At 40.8% G+C, this 21,268-nt stretch overlaps 2 protein-coding genes across 3 annotated transcripts; one reads left to right on the forward strand and one right to left on the reverse strand.

The window, feature by feature from the left end:
• Positions 1–104: 104 nt before the first annotated feature.
• Positions 105–13,210, forward strand: sart3 (spliceosome associated factor 3, U4/U6 recycling protein). 2 transcript variants are annotated; one of them, XM_080043752.1, is made up of 19 exons: positions 105–335; positions 2,847–2,973; positions 3,085–3,189; positions 3,302–3,486; positions 3,698–3,803; positions 4,318–4,442; positions 4,541–4,696; positions 5,135–5,273; positions 5,456–5,572; positions 5,811–5,888; positions 5,970–6,028; positions 6,295–6,404; positions 6,500–6,612; positions 7,928–8,004; positions 8,092–8,272; positions 9,050–9,498; positions 9,911–10,063; positions 10,208–10,395; positions 10,776–13,210. In XM_080043752.1, exons 1-19 carry the CDS (start codon positions 138–140, stop codon positions 10,948–10,950), a joined length of 2,841 nt encoding a protein of 946 aa, XP_079899878.1. In that variant the 5' UTR covers positions 105–137; the 3' UTR covers positions 10,951–13,210. The 2 variants fall into 2 exon arrangements, with proteins under 2 accessions (XP_079899878.1, XP_079899879.1); XM_080043753.1 differs by having other exon boundaries at positions 106–335; positions 5,456–5,563; positions 10,776–13,209.
• Positions 13,211–13,438: 228 nt separating this feature from the next.
• ficd (FIC domain protein adenylyltransferase) lies at positions 13,439–15,738 on the reverse strand. The gene is made up of 2 exons (XM_080039916.1): positions 15,154–15,738; positions 13,439–14,942 (listed from the first exon to the last, which is right to left on the reverse strand). Exons 1-2 carry the CDS (start codon positions 15,422–15,424, stop codon positions 13,861–13,863), a joined length of 1,353 nt encoding a protein of 450 aa, XP_079896042.1. The 5' UTR covers positions 15,425–15,738; the 3' UTR covers positions 13,439–13,860.
• Positions 15,739–21,268: the final 5,530 nt, after the last annotated feature.

Here is a 21,268-nt window from a genome sequence, read left to right on the forward strand (position 1 = left end):
CAAGTGGAAAAAGGAGGTTCCCCCCGATGGAAGAGCCCCCACTAGCGGCCTATCGTAGCCGCTACACGTTAGGTTTTCCATAGTGAGTTCAGGCTCCACCTCTCAGTGGCTTTTACCAAGCAGACAGCCTTTCCAACATGGCAGCGTCGAGCAACGCAGAGCAAACGCAGTTGCAAGACATGGAGGAGGAAGGTGCAGGGATGGAGGAGAGGGAGATGGACTCCGACGAAGGCGAGGAGGCGGGCATGGGAGAGGAGAATTCAGACGACGAAGAAGACGATTCGTCGGAAGACGAGAAGGAAAATGAAGCCGAAATTCAACGGCTTGAGGAGCAGGTAGTTATTAGCCAAACTCGGGTTAACAAACGTTAGCCCACGAGCTATCGGGAATGAATGGATGGTAAACAGTCAGTCACGACAATGCTGCAGCTTTCCAACAGTGAGCTGATTTGCCCTGATGTGGGTTTCTTTATAGGTCCATGGTTCAAACCAACTGCAAACAATAAATTCATGTTAGCTGCTGTAATCCAAAACATTTTAACGTGCGCTTATCAAACTACGTCATTCACACAGCTGTCGTGATTAGCTGTGCTGCTAATCGATGATGCTAATGGCACGTCTTGGCTCTCGCGCCTTTTTGTTAACATGATGTTTTGGTATCAGTCTTGCATGACATTAGAGTCTCCAGTGTAGTGCACGAGTTATTTAAAGTTCACACTCCGTCTTAACCTACGGTCCTAACTTTATGGGGGATATCATATCATATTAACAGCGTTTGTAACGTTACTTATGGGTCAATATCCCTGTAGGGTGCCTTTTGGTGTCCCATGCACAAACTAGTGAATTACTGTCTTAATTTAGCTTAAAAATAATATGAAAGAGGTTTGTTGTACTGGACAATGGTTTTCTATCCTTGACAAAACATTATTTGGCTCTTCAGATACATATTTTAGATTTTATTCAGTTTTGTAAAAGAGGATATGTGCTATTTTCCCTTGTCCCTCGCAGTGAACATTAATTTACAATTCAAGTAAAATGTGGTCTAATCATACAAATTATCTTTTTTTTTCATACAATTATATACAATAGTAATAATATTCAACTAAAGTGTATTTATAATTTGAACACACATTTCTCATTTTAATTTATTTAAAAAAAAGAAGATGTTTGTTTGTGTCCCTTAACAATTGTCCACCCTGTCATGTTGGAGAATCCGTCCAATTAAGAAAAGGTCATCCACTCTAGGAACACCACAACACCAGTGATTAATGCATTTCATTGATGGGGAATGTAAAAGGCTGAGTTTAGTGTTTAGATTACTTTCCTACATACACATTTTCTTTGTAAAAGTTTGCTTACAGGTTTGTCCGAAGCTTAACATGTCCACCCTGTCGGCATGAAATACACCATAACTGTTGATAATTCAATAGTTTAAAAATGTGTATGTTTAACTATAGACATTTGTCTTCAACAACCATACCAGCCAGTTATACAATCTTAGTTAGTTATTAGCTTACATGCAAATTTAAGATCAAAATGTCCACCCTGTCATCCTCCTCAATTGTCCACCCTGTCATGTCTTGCATTGGGAAAAGTGGCGACAGGGTGGACATTCCCATGACAGGGTGGACATATCAATCATTTTAAATGGGAATTGTAAATGATGATACATGCAAGACAATTGTGTGGACACAAATACAGATACAAGCTAGGTCATTATTCTATATTATTGCTTATTCCTGGTTGGATCTCACTGTATCATTGCCTTTATCATTTGGTCACATTGAATTATTGCAATTTGCACAAATTGCTCGCAGTCATGTGATTGTCCACCCTGTCATCTTGACATTTTTAGATAAAAAATCAGTCATACTGTAAAATATAATAATATTTAATCTAGTGTATAACAGCTAAGTGAGGGATGGGATAATGTGCACAAAAAAAACTTAACAAAATATCACATTTACTTTCCAAATCAAAGAAATCCATGTGCGACTTGTGTGTGTTTCTTTGAAAACGAAGGGATCACATACATTAAAAAAATAATAATTATAATATGAAATCAAACAAAGTCCTTGTATAGGAAAGGGACATCATACCTTTTATAAAATGTAGTTTTCATCATAAAATTCAAATAAAAAACATATTTAGCAGTAATGTACATTTCCACGACAGGGTGGACATATCTTACACTCATTCCTCTGAAAACAGGTCATAATTAACTAAAAATAGGTGTGGGAGCTCCGTAAATATATATTTAGACAACTTCAGAGTCCACTTTTTATGATAAAGCATAAAGGATATGGAAATTTAGGACTAAAATTTTCAAGTATTGTGACGGTGGAAAGGCACCCTACAGCGATATTGACCCTTATACTACACGCCGAGCTAAAAACTGATGAGGTGAAATATATTGTAAATCCCATCCCCAATGAAGGTTACAAGAGTACGTATTTGTTTAATTGTTGGAATTTGTTTGTGGTGCTGTTGCACTATATTGCGTTATATTATACTGACAACTGTTTCCTAATATTACTACACTGACTGAAATTAGTAAAATAAACATTAGAAACAAACCTTAACTACAGCCTTCAAAAAGACCATATAATTAGATCAACACGTGACTTTATAAATAAATGAATAAAATGCTTTTGTGAAAATAGGCTTTGTTAGACCACTTTACATTAGTGTATATCCTCCTTTTTTGTGTCTTTCAGTAAGCATGTAAGACTGATGTCATGATTAATTCCATCTATGTGACATAAACTGCTAAATTATAACAGATGTACCATAAGTTATTTGGTTTTGATCGTCTTTGCCCCCTTTTATCTTTGTGGTTTTTTTCAGCTGTCAATCAATGCTTTCGACTACAACTGCCATTTGGATCTCATAAAACTCCTAAAGCATGAGGGAGAGCTTCTCCGTCTGCGAAAAGCAAGGCAGAAGATGGCCGAGCTTTTCCCACTCACTGAAGGTGTGTGTGTGTGTGTGTATTTGTTTGTGTCTGATATGGTTAAGACTTACGAAGCTTTACAGCAGTTCTGCGGTACTTGCAACTGAAAGCACGTTTTCTTGCATCCCATAGAGATCTGGCTGGATTGGCTCAAGGATGAGATCCGTCTGAGCGAGGAGGAGCCCAACCGGGAGAAAGTATATGAACTTTTTGAGAAAGCTATAAAAGACTATATCTGTGAGTTTGACGCACCATTTGTAGTGTACTGCCTTCTTGTTTGATTAATTAATTAATTAATTCACTCAGTACCTGATGATCTCAACTTTTCCTCCTGTGTCTTCGTACCTAGGCCCGGAAATCTGGCTTGAATATGGTCAGTATGCAATTGGTGGCATGGGCTCAGTGGGTGGAATAGACAAGGTGAGAGCCATCTTTGAGAGAGCTGTGACAGCTGTGGGCCTTCACATGACCAAGGGACAGACGGTGTGGGAGGCATACAGAGAGTTTGAGAACGCTATCCTGTCCACAGTACAGGTTTGTGTTTCCATCACTGGGAGAAATCGTATCTGAGATGATCAGACGTATGCTCTTTTTTCACATGTGCAGTGTATCCCTATTGGTTATTCAATTTGAATGGTTCCATTTTCAAAAACGTTACATGCTGAATTTAGTTCCTTTTGATGTTGGACTAAATGGCCCCTTTGCTTCATTTTGACACCATTTTCTCCGCTGTGTTTGGTCTCAGCCTCCCCCTGGCAGGACCTACAGCCGCGAGGAGCAGGAGCGGGTGGACGTACAGCTCGGCCGGATCCATACACTGTTTCGGCGACAGCTGGCTGTTCCCTTAATGGGTAAGCATGACACCTCTTCTGTCCAGACGGGCTGCTGTAAAATGTTCAAAGATAAAAGCGGTCTTGTGGAAATAAATTGAGTGAGGGACACAATAGTGATGGGGCTTTTTGAAATGCAGTACGGATTTGGACAGAGAACACTCCTCTCCAGATCCTGCCCAGGCTTTCAGTGTTGTTGCAGGGAGTGGATGAGAGATAGCCAGATTGTCCAGTATTGTGTTGCTATTTTTTTCCTTGCCCATCTGAATGAGGAACACAGGCACTTCTTTGATGTTTGAAACCCTCTGTTACCTAAACTCCTCGCTTGTTGAATTTATCATACACATTTGGGACAGAGATTAGGCAGTATACATTAAACCAATGGGAATTTACACAGATTCCTTCAACAGTCTTGGCTTTAAATGTATACATTTTAATGATAATATTTTACTTATCGAAGATACGGTGTGATGTGGTTGTGTGTAAGCTTGTTGAAGAAGGCAAAACTTAAAGAAAGTTTTCTGGTTGTTTGCAGACATGGAAGCCACTTATGCAGAGTATGAAGAGTGGTCTGAAACTGGGGTTCCTGAGACAACCATACTTCAGTACAGAAAGGCTTTGAAGAGCCTTGAGAAGTGTAGATCTTTTGAAGAGTCGCTGGTAAGTGACTTGACTTCTCTTGGCTGTGTCAGTAATTTGTCATCCTTTTTATAAAAAATTACTTTGCGTAACAATTACATGCTGTTGACTTGCTGCAGATAGTAGCAGAACCTCCTAAACTGGCAGAGTATCAGGCCTATATCGACTTTGAACTGAAAGAGGGGGATCCAGCGAGGGTCCAGATAACCTTTGAGCGGACCCTGGCAGAGAACTGCCTGGTACCAGACATGTGGACGAAATACAACACCTATCTTGTGAGTATTGGTCAGTGTTTGGCGGGGTACTGTCTTTAAATGGCTCCTAGTTATTACTATCAAGTCTGCTGGGTAGATATGGACTCATTTCACATGTTATTACATCCCAAGATGACTCATTTTAATCATCACCTCAAACTTGCCATGTCCATTTTCTGCCAGCAAGAGTTAAATGACTATGTTCCCAGTGTTGCACTGAGCTTATCTTGATAAGGCTCTATGGGATAATGTGCTATTCATATTTCAATGTCAACCGTTTAGTTGGTTTCCTCAGTGTTCAGTATTGTGTCAAAAACAACCAGTGGATATTAATGTTTTACTGTAGTGAAAGAAGATCTGGTAGAGTGTTTGACAATGTGCTTGCCAAAGTGACTCTTAAAATCTTTCTGCGAGTTTGAGATAATTTTTCGACCATTAACTTATTTGTTTTCCCTGCAGGATCGCCAGCTGAAGGTCAAAGACTTGGTTCTCTCCACTCATGACCGTGCCGTCAGGAACTGCCCCTGGACCATGGGTCTGTGGAAGAGCTACGTGCTAGCTCTGGAGAGGCATGGAGCTGACCATCACACTGTCTCAGGTAACAAAAAGACTGTAGTGCTACAGACATAACTCATAGGGCTCTTTTATTTTGTTAGATTGCACTAAAACTGAGAAATGTTGGAGATCTTAAACATCTTAGTAGCGCTCATATAGACAAGTTTGCCAGACTCTCATTTTGTTAAATTGGAACATCATGTAGTGTCTTTGTCTTCCTCACAGATGTTTTTGAAAAGGCGCTGAGTGCAGGTTTTATTCAAGCGGCGGATTATGTGGAAATTTGGCAGGCGTACCTCGACTACCTGAGGAGACGTGTGGATTTCAGCAAAGGTGAGAGAGGTGTGTGTGTGTGTGTGTGTGTGTGTGTGTGTGTGTGTGTGTGTGTGTGTGTGTGTGTGTGTGTGTGTGTGTGTGTGTGTGTGTGTGTGTGTGTGTGTGTGTGTGTGTGTGTGTGTGTGTGTGTGTGTGTGTGTGTGTGTGTGTGTGTGTGTGTGTGTGTGTGTGTTACAGAATTTGTGTTTGGAAACTTCAATTCACTTGTTGCTCCCTTTCTAATTGTGTTTCTTTTTTTCTACAGAATCGAGTAAAGAGTTAGAGGAGTTGCGAGGAGCGTTCTCCCGCTCTCTGGACTACATGAAACAAGATGTTGAAGAACGTAGGTGATTTTTTGAGCCAAATTGAGTTTTCTTTTTGTGCTACTTTTGGTTTTTCATATAACTGTCTGATGTCCATTTAGGGTTTGGCGAAAGTGGAGATCCTTCTTGTATCATAATGCAGATCTGGGCAAGGGTAGAGGTAAGCAGGGATATTTGATGACCATTTTATAAAAATATATTTTGACTTATTGTATTAATATTTTTCTGTTTATTTTTTTGATGGCAACATTAAATTTGTGTAATTGCTAACCCAATGAGCAAATATTGTCAAAAACTAAAGGACCAGTTATTAAACTGTGGCAGCACCAGAATGTGACAGTTTGTTATGTTTCACTACCAAAGTAAAGAATGTATGTGATCATTTGTTTTGTGTGTTTTAAAGTTTGTTTCTTTGCTCCTGACCAGGCCCTTCACTGCAAGAACATCCAAAAAGCCAGAGAACTGTGGGACAGCATCATGACAAAAGGAAATGCCAAATTTGCCAACATGTGGCTGGAGTACTACAACCTTGAAAGGTTTGTCAATCCATGTCTGATGCCATTGTGACAAATCATTCAGTCAAAACAAGTTTATAAGGTCCCTGATTTTAATTTTTTTACTGTATCTGTAGATCTTATGGAGACCCTGTTCACTGTCGGAAAGCTCTTCACAGAGCAGTCCAGTGCACCTCAGACTACCCGGAACATGTCTGTGAAGTCCTGCTCACATTTGAGAGGGTGGAAGGTGAGTCTAAACATAGAGTTAATATAAAACTATTTCTACATGTCCATCTAAATGGAGACCTTTATTATATATCACATTCTAGTTACACATAAAACAAAAGTATATAGGGGAAGGTGGGGTGATTTGTGCATTTTGGAAGTTGCAAAACCCCTTGTTTCTAGAAAACCGTGGAAGAAATTGGAAATGTGACCACATATTTAAGAAGAGCCATCCATTTGACTCATCCTGTAAAGAAGGGAGACACAAGGAATAAGATATAAGCACATTTAAGCTCAAAAAACTGTGTTTTGCCTTTCAAAGTAAAATTTCCATGATCAAGGTTTTTTGATTATTGTGTCTGAACAATTATAGACACGTTTGAAAACATTTGACACATGTTTTAGTGCTTTGGTATGCTACACTTTGAGTCTATATAGTTAGCACAATGTCAACCCTAAATTGCTGCATCATGCCTATTATCCAAAATTCTGGGGATGGGGTGATTTGTGCACAAGGGCCTGGGTGAGTTATAAGTAAGTAAGTAAGTAAAATGTATTTATAAAAGCACATTTATGACAGTTTGCACTGTCCAAAGTGCTGTACATAGTGCATTCAGTAGGTAAACAATGAAGGTAAAATAACAATAACCAAAATAAAAGACGTAAAGCCCATACATCCACATAAACACAGATAGTAGTGCAGAGGTAAGTAAGTAGTGCAGAGGTTAATGGGGAGGAAACACCAGGGTGTACATATGGGTTTTGAGCCTTGATTTAAAGGCAGAAATGTAGGGGGAATCACATTTGTCAGGTGGCAGTTGGTTCCACAAGCACGGAGCAACTAGTGCAAAGTACATTTCTGAGAGTTGTGCCAGTGGCATGGCTGTATACGCTGGTCACCAAAAGAAAGTGATTGTCTACAGTAGCTCAGAAGAGAGTGACATCTCAATTCCACTTAACGACACCACTGATGAGAGTTCAGATGGCCAGAAAGATGATGATGGTGACTTTGTCATTGTGACACAATGACGCACAAATCACCCCACTACGTGGGGTGATTTGTGCGACAAGACAACTTTTTTTCCGAAAGCTATATTTCTTAAACAGTTTATTCCAGATCCAAAGTTTTTATTGCCAGGGATGCACAACATCCTGAAATATATGTACATATTTGAGTTGGAGACATAACTGTCAAGGCCTCACTTTAAAATCACTTTGAGTAAAAAGTTGCACAAATCACCCCACCTTCCCCTACTGTATAAAAAAAGTTAACATAAAACTGAGTACGATTTTCATGATTTACAGCGTGTCTCTGTATTTTGCGTCCTCACCTACAGGTTCTCTGGAGGACTGGGACGTGGCAGTGCAGAAGACGGAGACCAAGCTGAACAGGGTTAATGAGCAACGTGCTAAGGTAGGAGCACATGTCAGCATTGGGCTGGGCAGGGTTTATCATTTAGCTTCTTTTGGCTAATGCTTCCATGGTCTGCCCATCGGTCAGGCGGCTGAGAAAGAAGCAGCCATGGCTCGCCAAGAGGAGGACAGAGGTGATCAGCGGCAGAGGACAAAGTCAGACAAGAAAGCTCAAAAGAAGGTCCAGAAGGGATTCCGACCTGGGGAGAAGAGGAAAGCACAGCAGGACGATTATCAGGACCAGTGGAATGAGGACTCGGGTAAATCGGGTAAGACACTTTGTATGATCAGGGTTCAACAGTGGACCATTTTGCCAGTAGATCAGAGTTTCATTGACCCCGCATCCAAACAATTAAGGAAACCCCCCCCCCCCTCCCCTCCCATCATTTGGATGATTTATAACAACTGTGTAGGGAACAGAAAGTACCCTATAGATTTGTTTTCTTTTCCTATACTTATTGAAATGCAATGTTGATGTATTATCCCAATGCACTTGTACTTGTACCTATGCAAATGGCAATAAATATATTCTATTCTATTCTATTCTATTCTACACAAATTGGCAAAATATGAATTTAGACACATTGGATCAGAAAATGAATGTGGGGTATTTATGATTTTTGCAAAGCTGCCATGTGTCTCTTTGTCCCGATGATGATAAAATTCATGAAACGGATGGAAAGAGTAATTGGCCAAGCCAATCTTCAATCATCAAACAATCTTTCACAAGCACACACACACAATGCAAATCCAGTCCCTCTTTTTGCCTTTTCAATCTGCAAAATATAACGCTGTTGCTGTTTTCCTCTCAGAAGTTTTGTTGCTTCAACTGAAGTCCCAAAATGACCTGAAACAGGCTTAGGCAAACTAAGAGCACATTGCCTAATGCATTTGACTTCCACGTGTGTACTTCTGCGAGGCCTTTTATTGGCTACGTGTCTTGAAAACAATGACTGGAATTTGCTCATGACTCATTTGCCCTGCACAAAAACTTTTTCCAAAATTATGTGTTTCCTAATCTCTCTGTCTCTCTTTGACTGGACAAGCTCCTAAAAGGCAGAGAGGCAATGGGGCACAAAGCACAGAGGACATGGAGACAGAGACGGGACTCTTTGGGAGGAAAGCTCCCCCTGGCTATAAGCATGCTGCACCTGGCACTAAAAAGACCCAGCAGGGAGATGCGGCGGCTGCCCAGAGGCAGAACGATGACAAGCCAGAGCTTCGTGATGATAACTGCAGCGTATTTATCAGCAACCTGGCATACACGCTGGAGGAGCCAGAGGCAAAGCTCAGGACACTGTTTGAGACCTGTGGTCCCATCAACCAGATTCGCCCTGTCTTCAGCACCAAAGGAGGCTTCAAAGGATACGGCTATGTCCAGTTTGAAGCCCCAGTGTCTGTCCCTGAAGCCCTGAAGCTGGACAGACGGGAGGTGGAGGGCAGGCCCATGTTTGTGTCACCCTGTGTGGACAAAAACAAAAATCCTGACTTTAAGGTGAATATGTACACAATCAGTTATGTTGGTTTTTATTATAACCAGAGTATCTGCAGGTCATTACATTGAGTTCTCCCAAAGGCTTTAGAAGGTGCTAATAATCTTATTCTGAAATATTTATTATCAGCTTGAACTTGAATTTACTTATTTTTTTTGGTTAATTCATCTGTAGATTGTATGCCACTTTTCTGTGTCCAGGCCACAATACTGTTATGATGTCTTCAGGATTTATTGTTATATACTGGTGGGAGGCTCTAGGTCGTATTGTCTCCGATGGTTTCCTTTTGTACTTTGGCTGACATAAAACAGGTGTTAAATTGAGATATATATGTGATGTTAAAGAAACTATTTGAAAAGTCTTGGTTAACCCTGCAGAAAGCCTTGTGACTACCTCAAATCAATGTCTCTGTAGGTGTTTAAATACAACACAGCCTTGGAGAAACAAAAAGTCTTCATCTCTGGGCTGCCGTTCTCCTGCACTAAAGAGCAACTGCAGGAAATGAGCAAAGATCACGGCACCATCAAAGAGGTTCGACTGGTCACGTATCGCTCAGGAAAACCCAAGGTGAGGCTTAGAGGAGAACAGTGTCCAGGTGTTTAGCTAATAATAGTCGTCCTGTTTGAACACCTTTTTGACCGTGCAGATGCTGTGCAAGGTGGAGGTATACAGTTTGCTGCTGACACATTAACCTTCTCTGTGGCTCTGCAGGGACTGGCATATGTTGAGTTTGAAAATGAAGCTCAGGCTTCTCAGGCGGTTCTCAAAATGGACGGCATGGAAATAGAGGGCAACAAGATCTCCGTCGCAATAAGCAACCCTCCACGCAGAAACCAGATGGATATCACCGGTTCCAACAGGCCCACAGCAGACCTGATGCCTCGCCAGGTCTTTGGATCGTAAGTTCACGATCAAGTTAATTTCTCCGTCACGCCAACTGAAGTGTTCTGCAAGTCGTCTACTTTCAGAATTCTTTTTTTTTTTTTAATATATTTTTTGGGCATTTTTATGCTTTATTGATAGTGCAGAGAGACAGAGGTGAAATGGGGCAGAGAGGGGAGTGACATGCAGAGATCGACCGCGGGCGGGAATCGAACCCGGGTCTGCTGCTGGGCCCGGCCCGGGAGGGGGACGCCTTACCGACTGAGCTAAAGGCGCCCCCTACTTTCAGAATTCTAAGTGCACAACACTAAGGTTGTGTTCACAACTAATAGTCCGCTACTTTGGTGCGCACCTAGGGGTTAATTGCGACCTAAGCCATTTTCTTTTCTTGTTCCAGGAGAGGAAGAGGACGCACCCAACTCTCATTACTCCCTCGGTCCCTGAACCGTCAAAGTGCACCTGTGAGCAAAGCCGAGAACGGAACGGCACTGTCCAGCACTTCAGCCAATTCAGCAGGGGAGACAAAACCTTTGTCAAATTCAGACTTTGCCAAGATGCTTCTCAGTAAGTGAGAAGATGAGCGAGAGACCGCCTTCACGCTGAAAGCCATCTTGTGTCCTTACAAATAAGTGTTGGTGATTTTCCTGTTATTAGTTTCATGTTTTCCCTTTTTAATCCCTTTTTCATCAACTGTTGTGCGGGACTGCCTTAATCGCCGAGCTCCTTCCCTCCATCACCAACACTTTGCAACCGACACATTTCACCAGGGTGACAGAATGTTTTTTGTTGTGGTTTGTATGAAAGTGGCTTGAAGGTAATTTTATTAAAAAATGTGTCATATTTGTGTGTAAATATACTGTATCAAAAAATGGTATGCCTGGTGTTGGTAAGTGTCTCATTTTGTTTTGTTAAGTGAAAAAGGGTTCTGAGAGAAGCATATGGCGGAGTTTTTTTTAATTCTTTTTTTAAAGATTCAAAACGGCTTAACTTGCTAATGTTCTTTAAAAAGTTTATATGAAAATGTTCAGTAATATAGTTGGCGTGTGTGTATATAGGTTGGATATGGTACAGTGATTTAAAAAAATAAATAAAATGTTTTTAGGAAATTTAGGATTTTGTTTAGCAATTTACCTTGAGGACACAGCTAACAAAGCTATGGTTTGTACCTGACTATATAGTACAATTTATCCCTTATCTTGAATACCATCTCTGAGTAACCACTTGCATATAACCATGATTTTTAAAGGGATAGTTCAGTATTTAAGTGGGGTTGTATGTGGTACTTTAGCAAAGTAAGTGTTTAACCTTATGGAGATGATGTTTAGCATAGTCATTTTAAGGACGTCGCTGTAGAAGTCAGCCTTGTGCTGTTACAGAGGGGGCCATAAGACAAACATTTTCTCAACATGTATAAATGCTAACTTAAAACATAAATAGCCCTTCAATTGTACAATAAACTGAGATTAACACTAAACTAAACTTTAAGATGAAGTAACCCTAAAGGGTCAATAAATTAATATTGGATCATTGGCTCTCTCCTGGCCTGCAGGCTTAATGTAATATCACAGTGCTTACTATTAGTTATAGTATTAACAACTCACCTCTCAGTATATGGTCTAATGACTCCTCTGTTAATGTGACCTGTCTATGCAGGGTAAAACATCCCTCATTTAGTAAAGATACTGATTTAGGTACTAACAACTCAAGTGCTGTGTGGACAGCACTTTAATTAAGCAAATTCAAAGTGTGTACATTACCACACAGGCTGAGGATGCCGATAAATATTTCCTTGCTGGAAGAGGAAATTGGCATCTCAATAAGCATGAAGTGCTCTAAAATCTCCTGGTGGACAGCTTCATTGACTTTGGACTTGATAACACAGTGGACCAACACCAGCAGATGTCATTGTGCCCCAAATCATCACTGAGTGGAAACTAGACAGTGGACCTCAAGAAATTGGATTGTGTCCCTCTTCACTGTTCCTCGGGACTCTGGGACCTTGATTTACAAATGAATTACTAAATGTAATTTGGACCAGTGACCTTGTCATCAGCTGGTGTTAGTCCACTCCACTGTTTGATAGGCAGTTCAAAGTCAATATATTTCATAAAAGAATATTGAATCTAGATTCTAGAATATATGGAACTTGCACTTTTTGAATGAAATTACACAAACACATTTTTCCACAATATTCTAAATATGAGATGCGTTAAATAAGTTTAAGGTGTTAAAAAGTAGAATCATAAATGACAAGCATCCATTCAACCCTCTATATGTACTGAATATTTAGGAGATTATGAAACTGCAATCTTTGTAGTTTTATTAATGTGTTATGGACTACTTGATTTCTCCATCTGAATGAGCTGCAGTTGCTAGCTCATTAGTAATTTGGGTTTAGACTAAATACAGAAGTTCTGTCATCTCCACACAATTTATTTCTGTAGCTCCTACAAAAGAAGGAGCTACACGTTTCTGTGTTTTCACATTAGGTGTCAACCAATTGTCTTGTTTGGATACCAGTAATGTTGCTTGTGTATCATGTTCAATCTTATATTTAAAAACTCCATCATTTTTAAGAAATCTAAAATGTACTTTCAAAACAGATGGAATACAAGCTATATGCATTGCTCTCACCACAGTGGCCTAATATGGAAAAAAAAATTGAAATACATTGGTCTCTAGAAGTGAACTTCTGATTTATGTAAAAGGTGGTGTGTTTGTGTGTGTACATTGCTGTTAAGTATAATTTATATAGTCTGTTTCCAATTTGGTAAGCAGGTAAATAAATTGCTTTTTCATTTTGTTAAATCAGTATTTATTGACCTTCTTGTTTCAGTATCCACCCTTGTGTTTTTGGGTAATGTAAATAAATAAATAAATGTAATTTCATGTATTTCTTTCTGGTCTAAAACTTTTTTAATTAAGTAATTCATCATTGATCCCAGTGAGAAAAACTTAAAAAAAATTTAGAATGTAAAATACACAATATAAGGTCATACAACACTTTAATTTTAAAATAAACAATCAAATACGTGAAAGTGCTTTACAGTGTTACGAGACATCGTTTGTATCAAGGTATTGAATTTATTTATTTTAAATATTTGTATGTTCAAACACTGTACACATCTCCAGTCAAAGGACATGATAAGAAAGCTTTTGTTCATTCCTCCACACATCAGCAGTAGTTGAACTTCAGATTGGAATTTCAACTGGTTACATACTAAAAGTGGGGAAAAGTTCATTTTCATTGTTCAGGTAAAAGATTTGTATGAAAGCAAACCTAAAACCAGATGCATATTCAACACCCTGCAGCAGATGCAATGACTTCAGCAGGTTCAGAAACCAAACTGAAGCATAAAGTAGATTATGGCCCAGGCAATTTAACTGTTTTACGATTAGACTTTTTTTAATTGAAGAGCTTTTAGACTGATTAAAATATCTCCCTGCATGATATCGCTTCACTTTGTGTTCCTGTCTCCAGCTCAGTTGCGGATGGGAATGGTCTGTTTGCAGCTGGGACAGGCCTGGTCCTGGCTGGCTGCCGGCAACCCTACCGGCTGCTCAGTTGTGGAAATCAACAAAGTGTCCAATGTTATCTCTGTACATTTGGCTATGAAGCGGATGAAGGGCCGTACATCCCCCTCATTGGCTGTGTCTAGAGCTCCGTAATACTCCGACCTTTGTTCTTTGCGAATGGTGATGGGTGGGTAGCGCGCTTGCATGAGCACCAGGTTCATGAGCAGCCGCGACGTGCGTCCGTTGCCGTCCACAAACGGGTGCACGTACACCAGCTTGTAGTGGGCGAGAGCTGCGTACTCCACAGGATGCAGCTGCAGGGCGTCCTCAGAGTTGAGCCACTGAACCAGCTCCTGCATGTGTCTCTGCAGGTCCTGAGGGTGGGGCGGGATGTGGTGGCCCACAAACACCTGGTTGGTGCGCAGCCTCCCTCCCTCCACAGGGTCTACGTAGCCCAGCACGCGCCGGTGGATCTCCAGGATGTCGCTGACGGTCATGGCGCCTGTTCTGGACAGCAGCGTGGTGTTGATGTACTTCATGGCAGCGTCCACACCGATGGCCTCGTTCTGCTCCTGGAGGCTCTTCCCAGGCACGGCGTAACGCGTCTCCAATATGTGACGGATCTCCGACAGAGTGAGCGTGCTGCCTTCAATGGCCACCGTGTGGTAGATGTGGTGGTAGTAGGTTTCCTCCATCACTCGGCGCAGTGCAGAGTTGCCTTTGGGAATGGACATGAGACGGCGCACTTTGCTGTCAATGATGCTGAAGTAACGCTGGTCGATCTCTTCCACCAAGGGAAGAGTGCGGTCCCGGCTGACCAGAGCCCTCTCGTTGCATGGCGAGATGGCCAGGGCTTTAGTGTACAGGTGGTCTGCTTGGACCACATCCTTCTCCTCCTCCAGAATGGTCCCCAGCTCCGTCAAGGCGTCTACAAAGTCTGGATTCATGCTGAGCGCGTGCACCAGCAGCTTGTGAGCCTTCTCCCTCTTCCCCACTTTCCTCATTTCCAGAGCCTGCTGCAGCGCCGCTTTGGACTCAAGCTCCATCTCTGCAATCATGACACAATGGAGAACGTTAACTATGCATTTTCCTTAGAGAAATAATAAGGTAACAACTATAGAATCAAAATAGCCAGCATTAGAAATGGACATTAATGGAAATCCTCATGTAGTCTTGTCTAATCTTGTCTTTATCATATGTTAAAGATTTGAACTGTGAATTTAGTGGGAGGAGTACAGTACACCCCTTCTTGTTTGTACCTTTGCTGGGCTTGGACCTCTGAGGCAACAGATCAAGGGCAGTGAAAGGGACCGTGAGGCTGTTGGACTGCACAGCTGGTGGCTTCTGGGAGTTTCCCCACAGCTGGCAGTGGAGCAGAGCGATGCCCTTCAGGGCGGCGGAGCACTGCTCTTCCACCCCAACCATGGGCATCAGGACGGCTAACAGAGAGCCGAGGAGAACGCACAGCAGCGGGCCCCATCCACCCAGGACACGGCCGCTGGTGTAACGCCACAACGTCAGAGCAGCCATGATAACCTGAGGTTAAAGCATCCATTATCTGGGGTTGCGGTGCCCCATGCAGTCTATATTCAGCCCAGCTAAGAGAGCCGAAGGACGGCTGACAGGAAGGAAATCACGGTCGACATAACAGCTGGGAAGAACACTTCGAAAGAAATCAACTCAGGTAGCCGACTTAAACAGCGCGTACGTCTGCTAGCTATGTCAAATTAGCTCCGTGTCTCACTTACGTGTCTCTAAACGGACAGGACCTCGACTAAATTTACAAATACTCGGCGGATAAATACGTGTTCCCGGCGTCAGAACAGCTGTCTACATAAGCATAACACACACATCATCAACTTCCTCGAAGTGGAAGTCAACGTGTGAACATAGTGGGATATAATTGGTCGGAAGTATATTGAAGGGCAAGGGCGATTGGCTGAACACGGGCAAAACAAGGAATGGTTCGTAACGCTCTCTGATTGGATACTCCATGAAACATGCTTCCCTCAGTTCAGTCTTGCAGGCAAAACAGTAGTGCAATATTTAACCTGTCAGGAAAAAGCTTCAGAACATGTCTTATTTTTAGGTGAAATCATATGCATTAAGAAATTATATATATATTTATTCGACTTTAGATAGTGTTTAGTGAGCATTTCACTGCACCTCGTACAATTATAAAACGTTTAAAAATGTATATTTAGCCTATGTACTATTTCTCACTTTATGGTCCAATTTTGTGCATAGGATTACCTGAGAGGATGTACCTAAAGCCCCTAGTATAAACAATTGAGAGCTGAAATATTTTACGATGGGTTGGGTGTTCTCATGATGATGCATTCGTAGCCCCTGCAATGTGGCATGGACAGGTGGTGCAAATACTCTGATATGAATATTAATACTATTAAACTAATATTAACTTTGACCCCACAGTCTTCAAAGGTTGGCCATTTTACTAGTCATTCTTTATTAAAGAAAGGAGAGAATTCATATAAGAATCGTAATTGTGCCTGGATGTAATTGTCTGCCAACCAACACTAATGTACTTTCTGCAAGTGTGAGTGTTTGAGCTCCCTTTGCACAACTGAATTGAAACTGAAAGTTGTTTTTGCCATTACACTTTTAATTACTCGACAGGCTACCAGCTGTTCTCTTGCCATCATTTCAATGCAACCAATGCAGTGTCTGTACAGCCGCTTGGTTCTAAATGCGCATCTATTCATCCCATTACAGCGGTGCAATCATGCCCTGTTCGGAATAGATGTGCACCAAAGTCTGGCTGACCACTGGATTTTCACGGTGCTCTACAGAACTACTGTTCCAAATAACTTGAGATTGATACAGCATTTCTCCGGAACACACCATTCTAGTGTGAAGGCAATAGGATGAATGGTTGACAAGTTAGTGAAGGATACGCATACAGACTCCCAGATACATTTATGTGTAGTGGCAGTGTTTGTATGGCGCACAAACAAACTGAAGAGGGCAGCAGTGCTCTGTTATGGGGACGTCACAGCCACAGAACAGCACATCCTCTGAATGCTGCAGTATAACTACTGGCCTTAAAGTCTGCATAATAAAGCTTTATTCTTATGCTATCGATTTTTTGAAGGGAACAAAAGCTTTTATGGTATATACCTCCTCAGCTTTTTTCGTATAAACATTGGGTAACCTTTCAGTTCTTTTTATAGTTGTCCTTCATCTCATTGGTATTCAGCTTTAGATGCTTTGCTATGTATTCTTCATTAAAAGCTTTTGTACTTTTCTATATGTCATTTATATATAATTAAATTGCCTTTCTGTTGCACACTATACTCAAAGTGATCTCTGGGTCAATCTGCCCACTAAAGACACCACAGTCCCTCTGACCTGCTCTGAGCAATTTAGCCTTGTAGGATAATGGAGTGTGCTTGAGCCGTATAATTTCTTTACTCCTGTTCTTCACGCGCTCTATCACACACTTCTCCAAGCAAAGTGGATGCTGAAGGGGTATAGTGACTATTGGAAGTGTACATTGCTTTTTTTCATTTTCTTAGAAAGAAAGAAAAATGGGGGAAAGAAAGTTAGTAATAAAGAAAGCTTTGGGTAATATTTAATCAACATGCTGCCAATGGTTAACTGGATGGTGGAAGGATGACTAACTGCTGCCTGCTGGATACAGGTTCTGGATTTTATGTGATTTGGCTGAGATCAGTCTCTTTGGCTTTAAAGCAGCTTTCACTCCATAATGTATGAGGCCAGGATTATAGCTGGTTGCAATAATAAGGATTATATTAAGAAAAGACAATGCTTTCACAGGTTTCTATTTCCGCATGTTTATTAATTTAAAAAAAAAACAGAAAACCACAAAACCTTCCTAAAGATAATTTACCCTGCCCTTTAATGGCTCAATACTCACTATCAAAACCAATTTGATGATATTTTACCGCATAATAAAATAGAAAATGTAATGTAAAAAGTACCAAAATTGCATTGTAAATGAGTAAAGTAAACTAGAAGCCATATGAGGGTTAGGGTTGCTTTTTAAAAAAAAATTCTGGTTGAACTCTTTAGTTCAACCAGTAATTATTATCGAGGTTCTTGTAGGTTGAAACAAACAACAAAGTTGAACCAAAACAAAGATGTTTGTCCTAGTTCATGAAAGTGTATGGTCTGGAGATGCAATGTGTCAGCAATGTGTCTGGGCATGTGGAAATTCAATGAAAACAAAACCATACATTTAAAATATAATCCAATGTGTAATGTGCATAACATTGTCAGAGGTGTCAGATGTGTATCACTCCATATTTTAGTGATCTAAAATCCTAAATAGAGAAAGAAAATTGCAGAAAATTAACTGACTCAATTTTTTTTTAAATTTGAAATGAATCCAAAAGAAACCAGCCTCCCTTCAACAGCAGAGGAGAAGCTGCAGAAAGGATGACATAATTTGTTTTGTTACTAATGCACCTATTTGTCTTGTTTTGTCAGATTCAACCACTCATTTTACGTGTTAGAGTCAGTTTTTCTCGTCATGAGAGAACAACAAAGCATTTTGTAATGTTTTCAGTTAAGAAGCTTTGTCAAGTCTGACAAATGATGTCAGTCTTGACAAATTACTCGGCTTGGCCTTGAAGACTACATATTGATTTACTATTCTTTTACTAATTTAAATTTGACAGGAGAGTTGACAGGCATGGGTGTTTATCCTGGCAGAGAGGTACTAATTAGGAGGGGCTGTCTGTGGCATTATGGGAAATGTAGGATTTAAAAGTAAGGATATGTTTTCTGCTACAATTGATTTTCATCTGCTTCTGTGGATCACCTTATTAACCATATTGAACCAATGTAGGCATCGCTTGTTTCTTAAGATCAGGCGGTGACAATTAAATATTTTTTATTTTCCTCATGTTGTTTTGAAAAAAATGATTTGCATTAAGCTTAACAAGGTTTCCCATGAAGCTGACTTTGTGATTGTGATTTAGTTTCTTCAAAGTTAAAGCTCCACTTTGTTTTCAACTGGCACTGTGTTCTGAAAAAGAAGTAAGGAGGAAATTAAGCAAGGTATTTTACCCTTAACAGAATTAGTGGATCCTAGTGTTAAATATCAGTGGAGCTGCTGTCCAAATACAAATACAATTCACAGGTTTTTATGGCTTTTTCAATTTGAGCATAAAAATAGCTGGATGACTCACCGACAGAGTGATTACCATGAAGTGCATACTATTAAGACTAAGTCCTTGTTGCAATGGACCCAGTTTCGACTCCATCCCGGGCTATTCAATGCGTGTCTTACCTCTCTCTGTATTTCAACGTTGTGCTCAAGAACTATACATTAAAGGTGAAAATACCAAAGAATAATAAAAAAACAAGATAAAAACTGGATGACAATGGCAAATGTACATGGAGCATGGAATTCCAAAACATGTCCTACTCAGTTTTCCACAGGTTTGACTGGAACAGTTTAATTTGCATCATCTCTTTGAGCACCTTTCTTCTCCACTAGATTAATGGAACCTGGCTGGATAATCAGCTCATCCAACTGTTTATCTTGATGCCCTCAACTTCTAATACTCGCTAAACATTAGTGGATGGGAAAACGCATCAATCCACATTATTCATTTATTGGCCTCTTGTCCATCTGAGGCTCCACAACAGCAGAATTTAGACCCTGCTTTGCTTGAAAAGCAGTGACAATTATGGCGGAATGAGTGACTGATGAATGAGTAGGCTAATTGTGGCATGAAATAAACATATTGTGGAGTCTTTTTTTGCTTTGCCCATCTGGCATATGTTTACATAAGCCAACCCCCTCCCAGCTGTGGAAACAGATAAAACCACATTAGTCTGAAGTTAAAAATCATTGATGAGTAATAATTCTCCGCTGTCTTGATGCAATTAAATGCTTCATATCACACTGAGATCATTAGCAGAATGGAACAGTCTCAAGGAAAGTTTAGCGTCTGTTATCTTCATTGCATTATTAAAGTATGCTTTTATCTCTTGCAGTGTTGTTAAACGACTGTGATGCATGGAACACGAATAAGTGGCTTACTCATTCATCTATGTGAAACAAATGATTGTATCCGCTGACTATATCTCACATTAGGTCAAGGAATAGGCTGCTGCGTTCATCAGCATGATCCTCACACCAGCTGACACGTTAACTTGAAGCACACTCCAGAGATGACCTGTCGCAGACTATTACAATAACACCCTGTCCTTTCACTACTTGCTGGAACTGCGCTTCAAGAGGGAGAAAAATCCATCTGCCCACCTAGAGGGGGAAAAAAACGAGCTGTCAGGGCAGGATATAAATCCCTCTGGCACTGGCCCCTCACCTCCTCCCCTACCCGCTCCCGCTCCTCTGCCTGGCCTCTGAGGAGCGGTCAGGCTGCTTGCCTTTCTGCCTGAGAAGAGGCTTTGTTCTGGGTGACAGAGCTGGGTGTCAGAGATAGAGGATCTCGTTAGACAGTCAGAGGGGAGAGGGATGGCGTTCTTTCTTTCCACTTTCCAGGTATGGATGGCTCAGAAAGCAGGAATGAGGTGGCAGTAAAAGAAAAAAAGAGCCTGACAGTGAGAAGGAGAGCTGCACCGGGAGCAACAACTGTCCTCAACTGTCATCGTCAAAATACATATCTTAAAATCGAGGTTTGTTCCAAAAATCAGAAACCCACACGCTCATTGACAGACAGACAAGTGCTGTTGTAAGACAATGTGGGAGGTTAGGGTGTCTTTTTTCCCCCTCCAGTGACAAGAGGACAAAGGGTTGTCTTTTGGTTGCCCTCGGCCTGTCTGGGAGCTCCTGAATGAAATCAGGAAGTTTAAAACATATGCAACAAAATCACCAGTTTATAGGCCATGAACTTTTACTGTTTCACAACTACAGTAGCAGATATTTCCTTCATATTCCCCTGATCCAGCCTCACAGCTGAGACTCTGCTCTGCTGTCCCTGATAAAAGGTGGAGTCAGTGATTCTAGAGAATGCTTGTTGTATGAAAAAAGTGAACATCTATTCATGATCATGATCCACTTACCTGTCTGTACTGTGTGCGCTGAAAACGATCTGGTGTTAATACACAGCCCAGGCTCTGTAAACGGTTATGTAAACAATGTGGGAAACTAGCAACAATGCTATCTATAGGCTTTTTCGCTATTAAAATGTGTGTTTTCAGTAGTTCTGTGGGAAGTCTAACAATTAGCCTGTCAATATTTAAATTTAAAGCCAATAACATATCCCTTTGTTGAAATGTTCTATTATGTTATTCGCAATGGTTGAGGTATTGTCATGTGACATCTGGCCAAAGGTCCATTACTTTCAAAATGTGACACGAACAGCCTGAATCATCCACAATAGGCATAATGATGTATTTTTATAACAGTGAAATCTTTCA

Source organism: Ammodytes marinus (genome assembly GCF_949987685.1).
Source record: "Ammodytes marinus genome assembly, chromosome: 2".
In the NCBI taxonomy this organism is placed as follows: Eukaryota; Metazoa; Chordata; class Actinopteri; order Uranoscopiformes; family Ammodytidae; genus Ammodytes; species Ammodytes marinus.

Bases quoted from the DNA above. Each gene is read 5' to 3' on its own strand.
- ficd (XM_080039916.1), bottom strand. From the start codon at position 15,424: ATGGCTGCTCTGACGTTGTGGCGTTACACCAGCGGCCGTGTCCTGGGT. The intron at 14,943-15,153 runs GTACAAACAAGA...TCATGATTGCAG, and splicing joins GAGGTCCAAGCCCAGCAAAG to AGATGGAGCTTGAGTCCAAA.
- sart3 (XM_080043752.1), top strand. From the start codon at position 138: ATGGCAGCGTCGAGCAACGCAGAGCAAACGCAGTTGCAAGACATGGAG. The intron at 3,487-3,697 runs GTTTGTGTTTCC...GTTTGGTCTCAG, and splicing joins CTATCCTGTCCACAGTACAG to CCTCCCCCTGGCAGGACCTA. The intron at 3,804-4,317 runs GTAAGCATGACA...GGTTGTTTGCAG, and splicing joins GCTGGCTGTTCCCTTAATGG to ACATGGAAGCCACTTATGCA.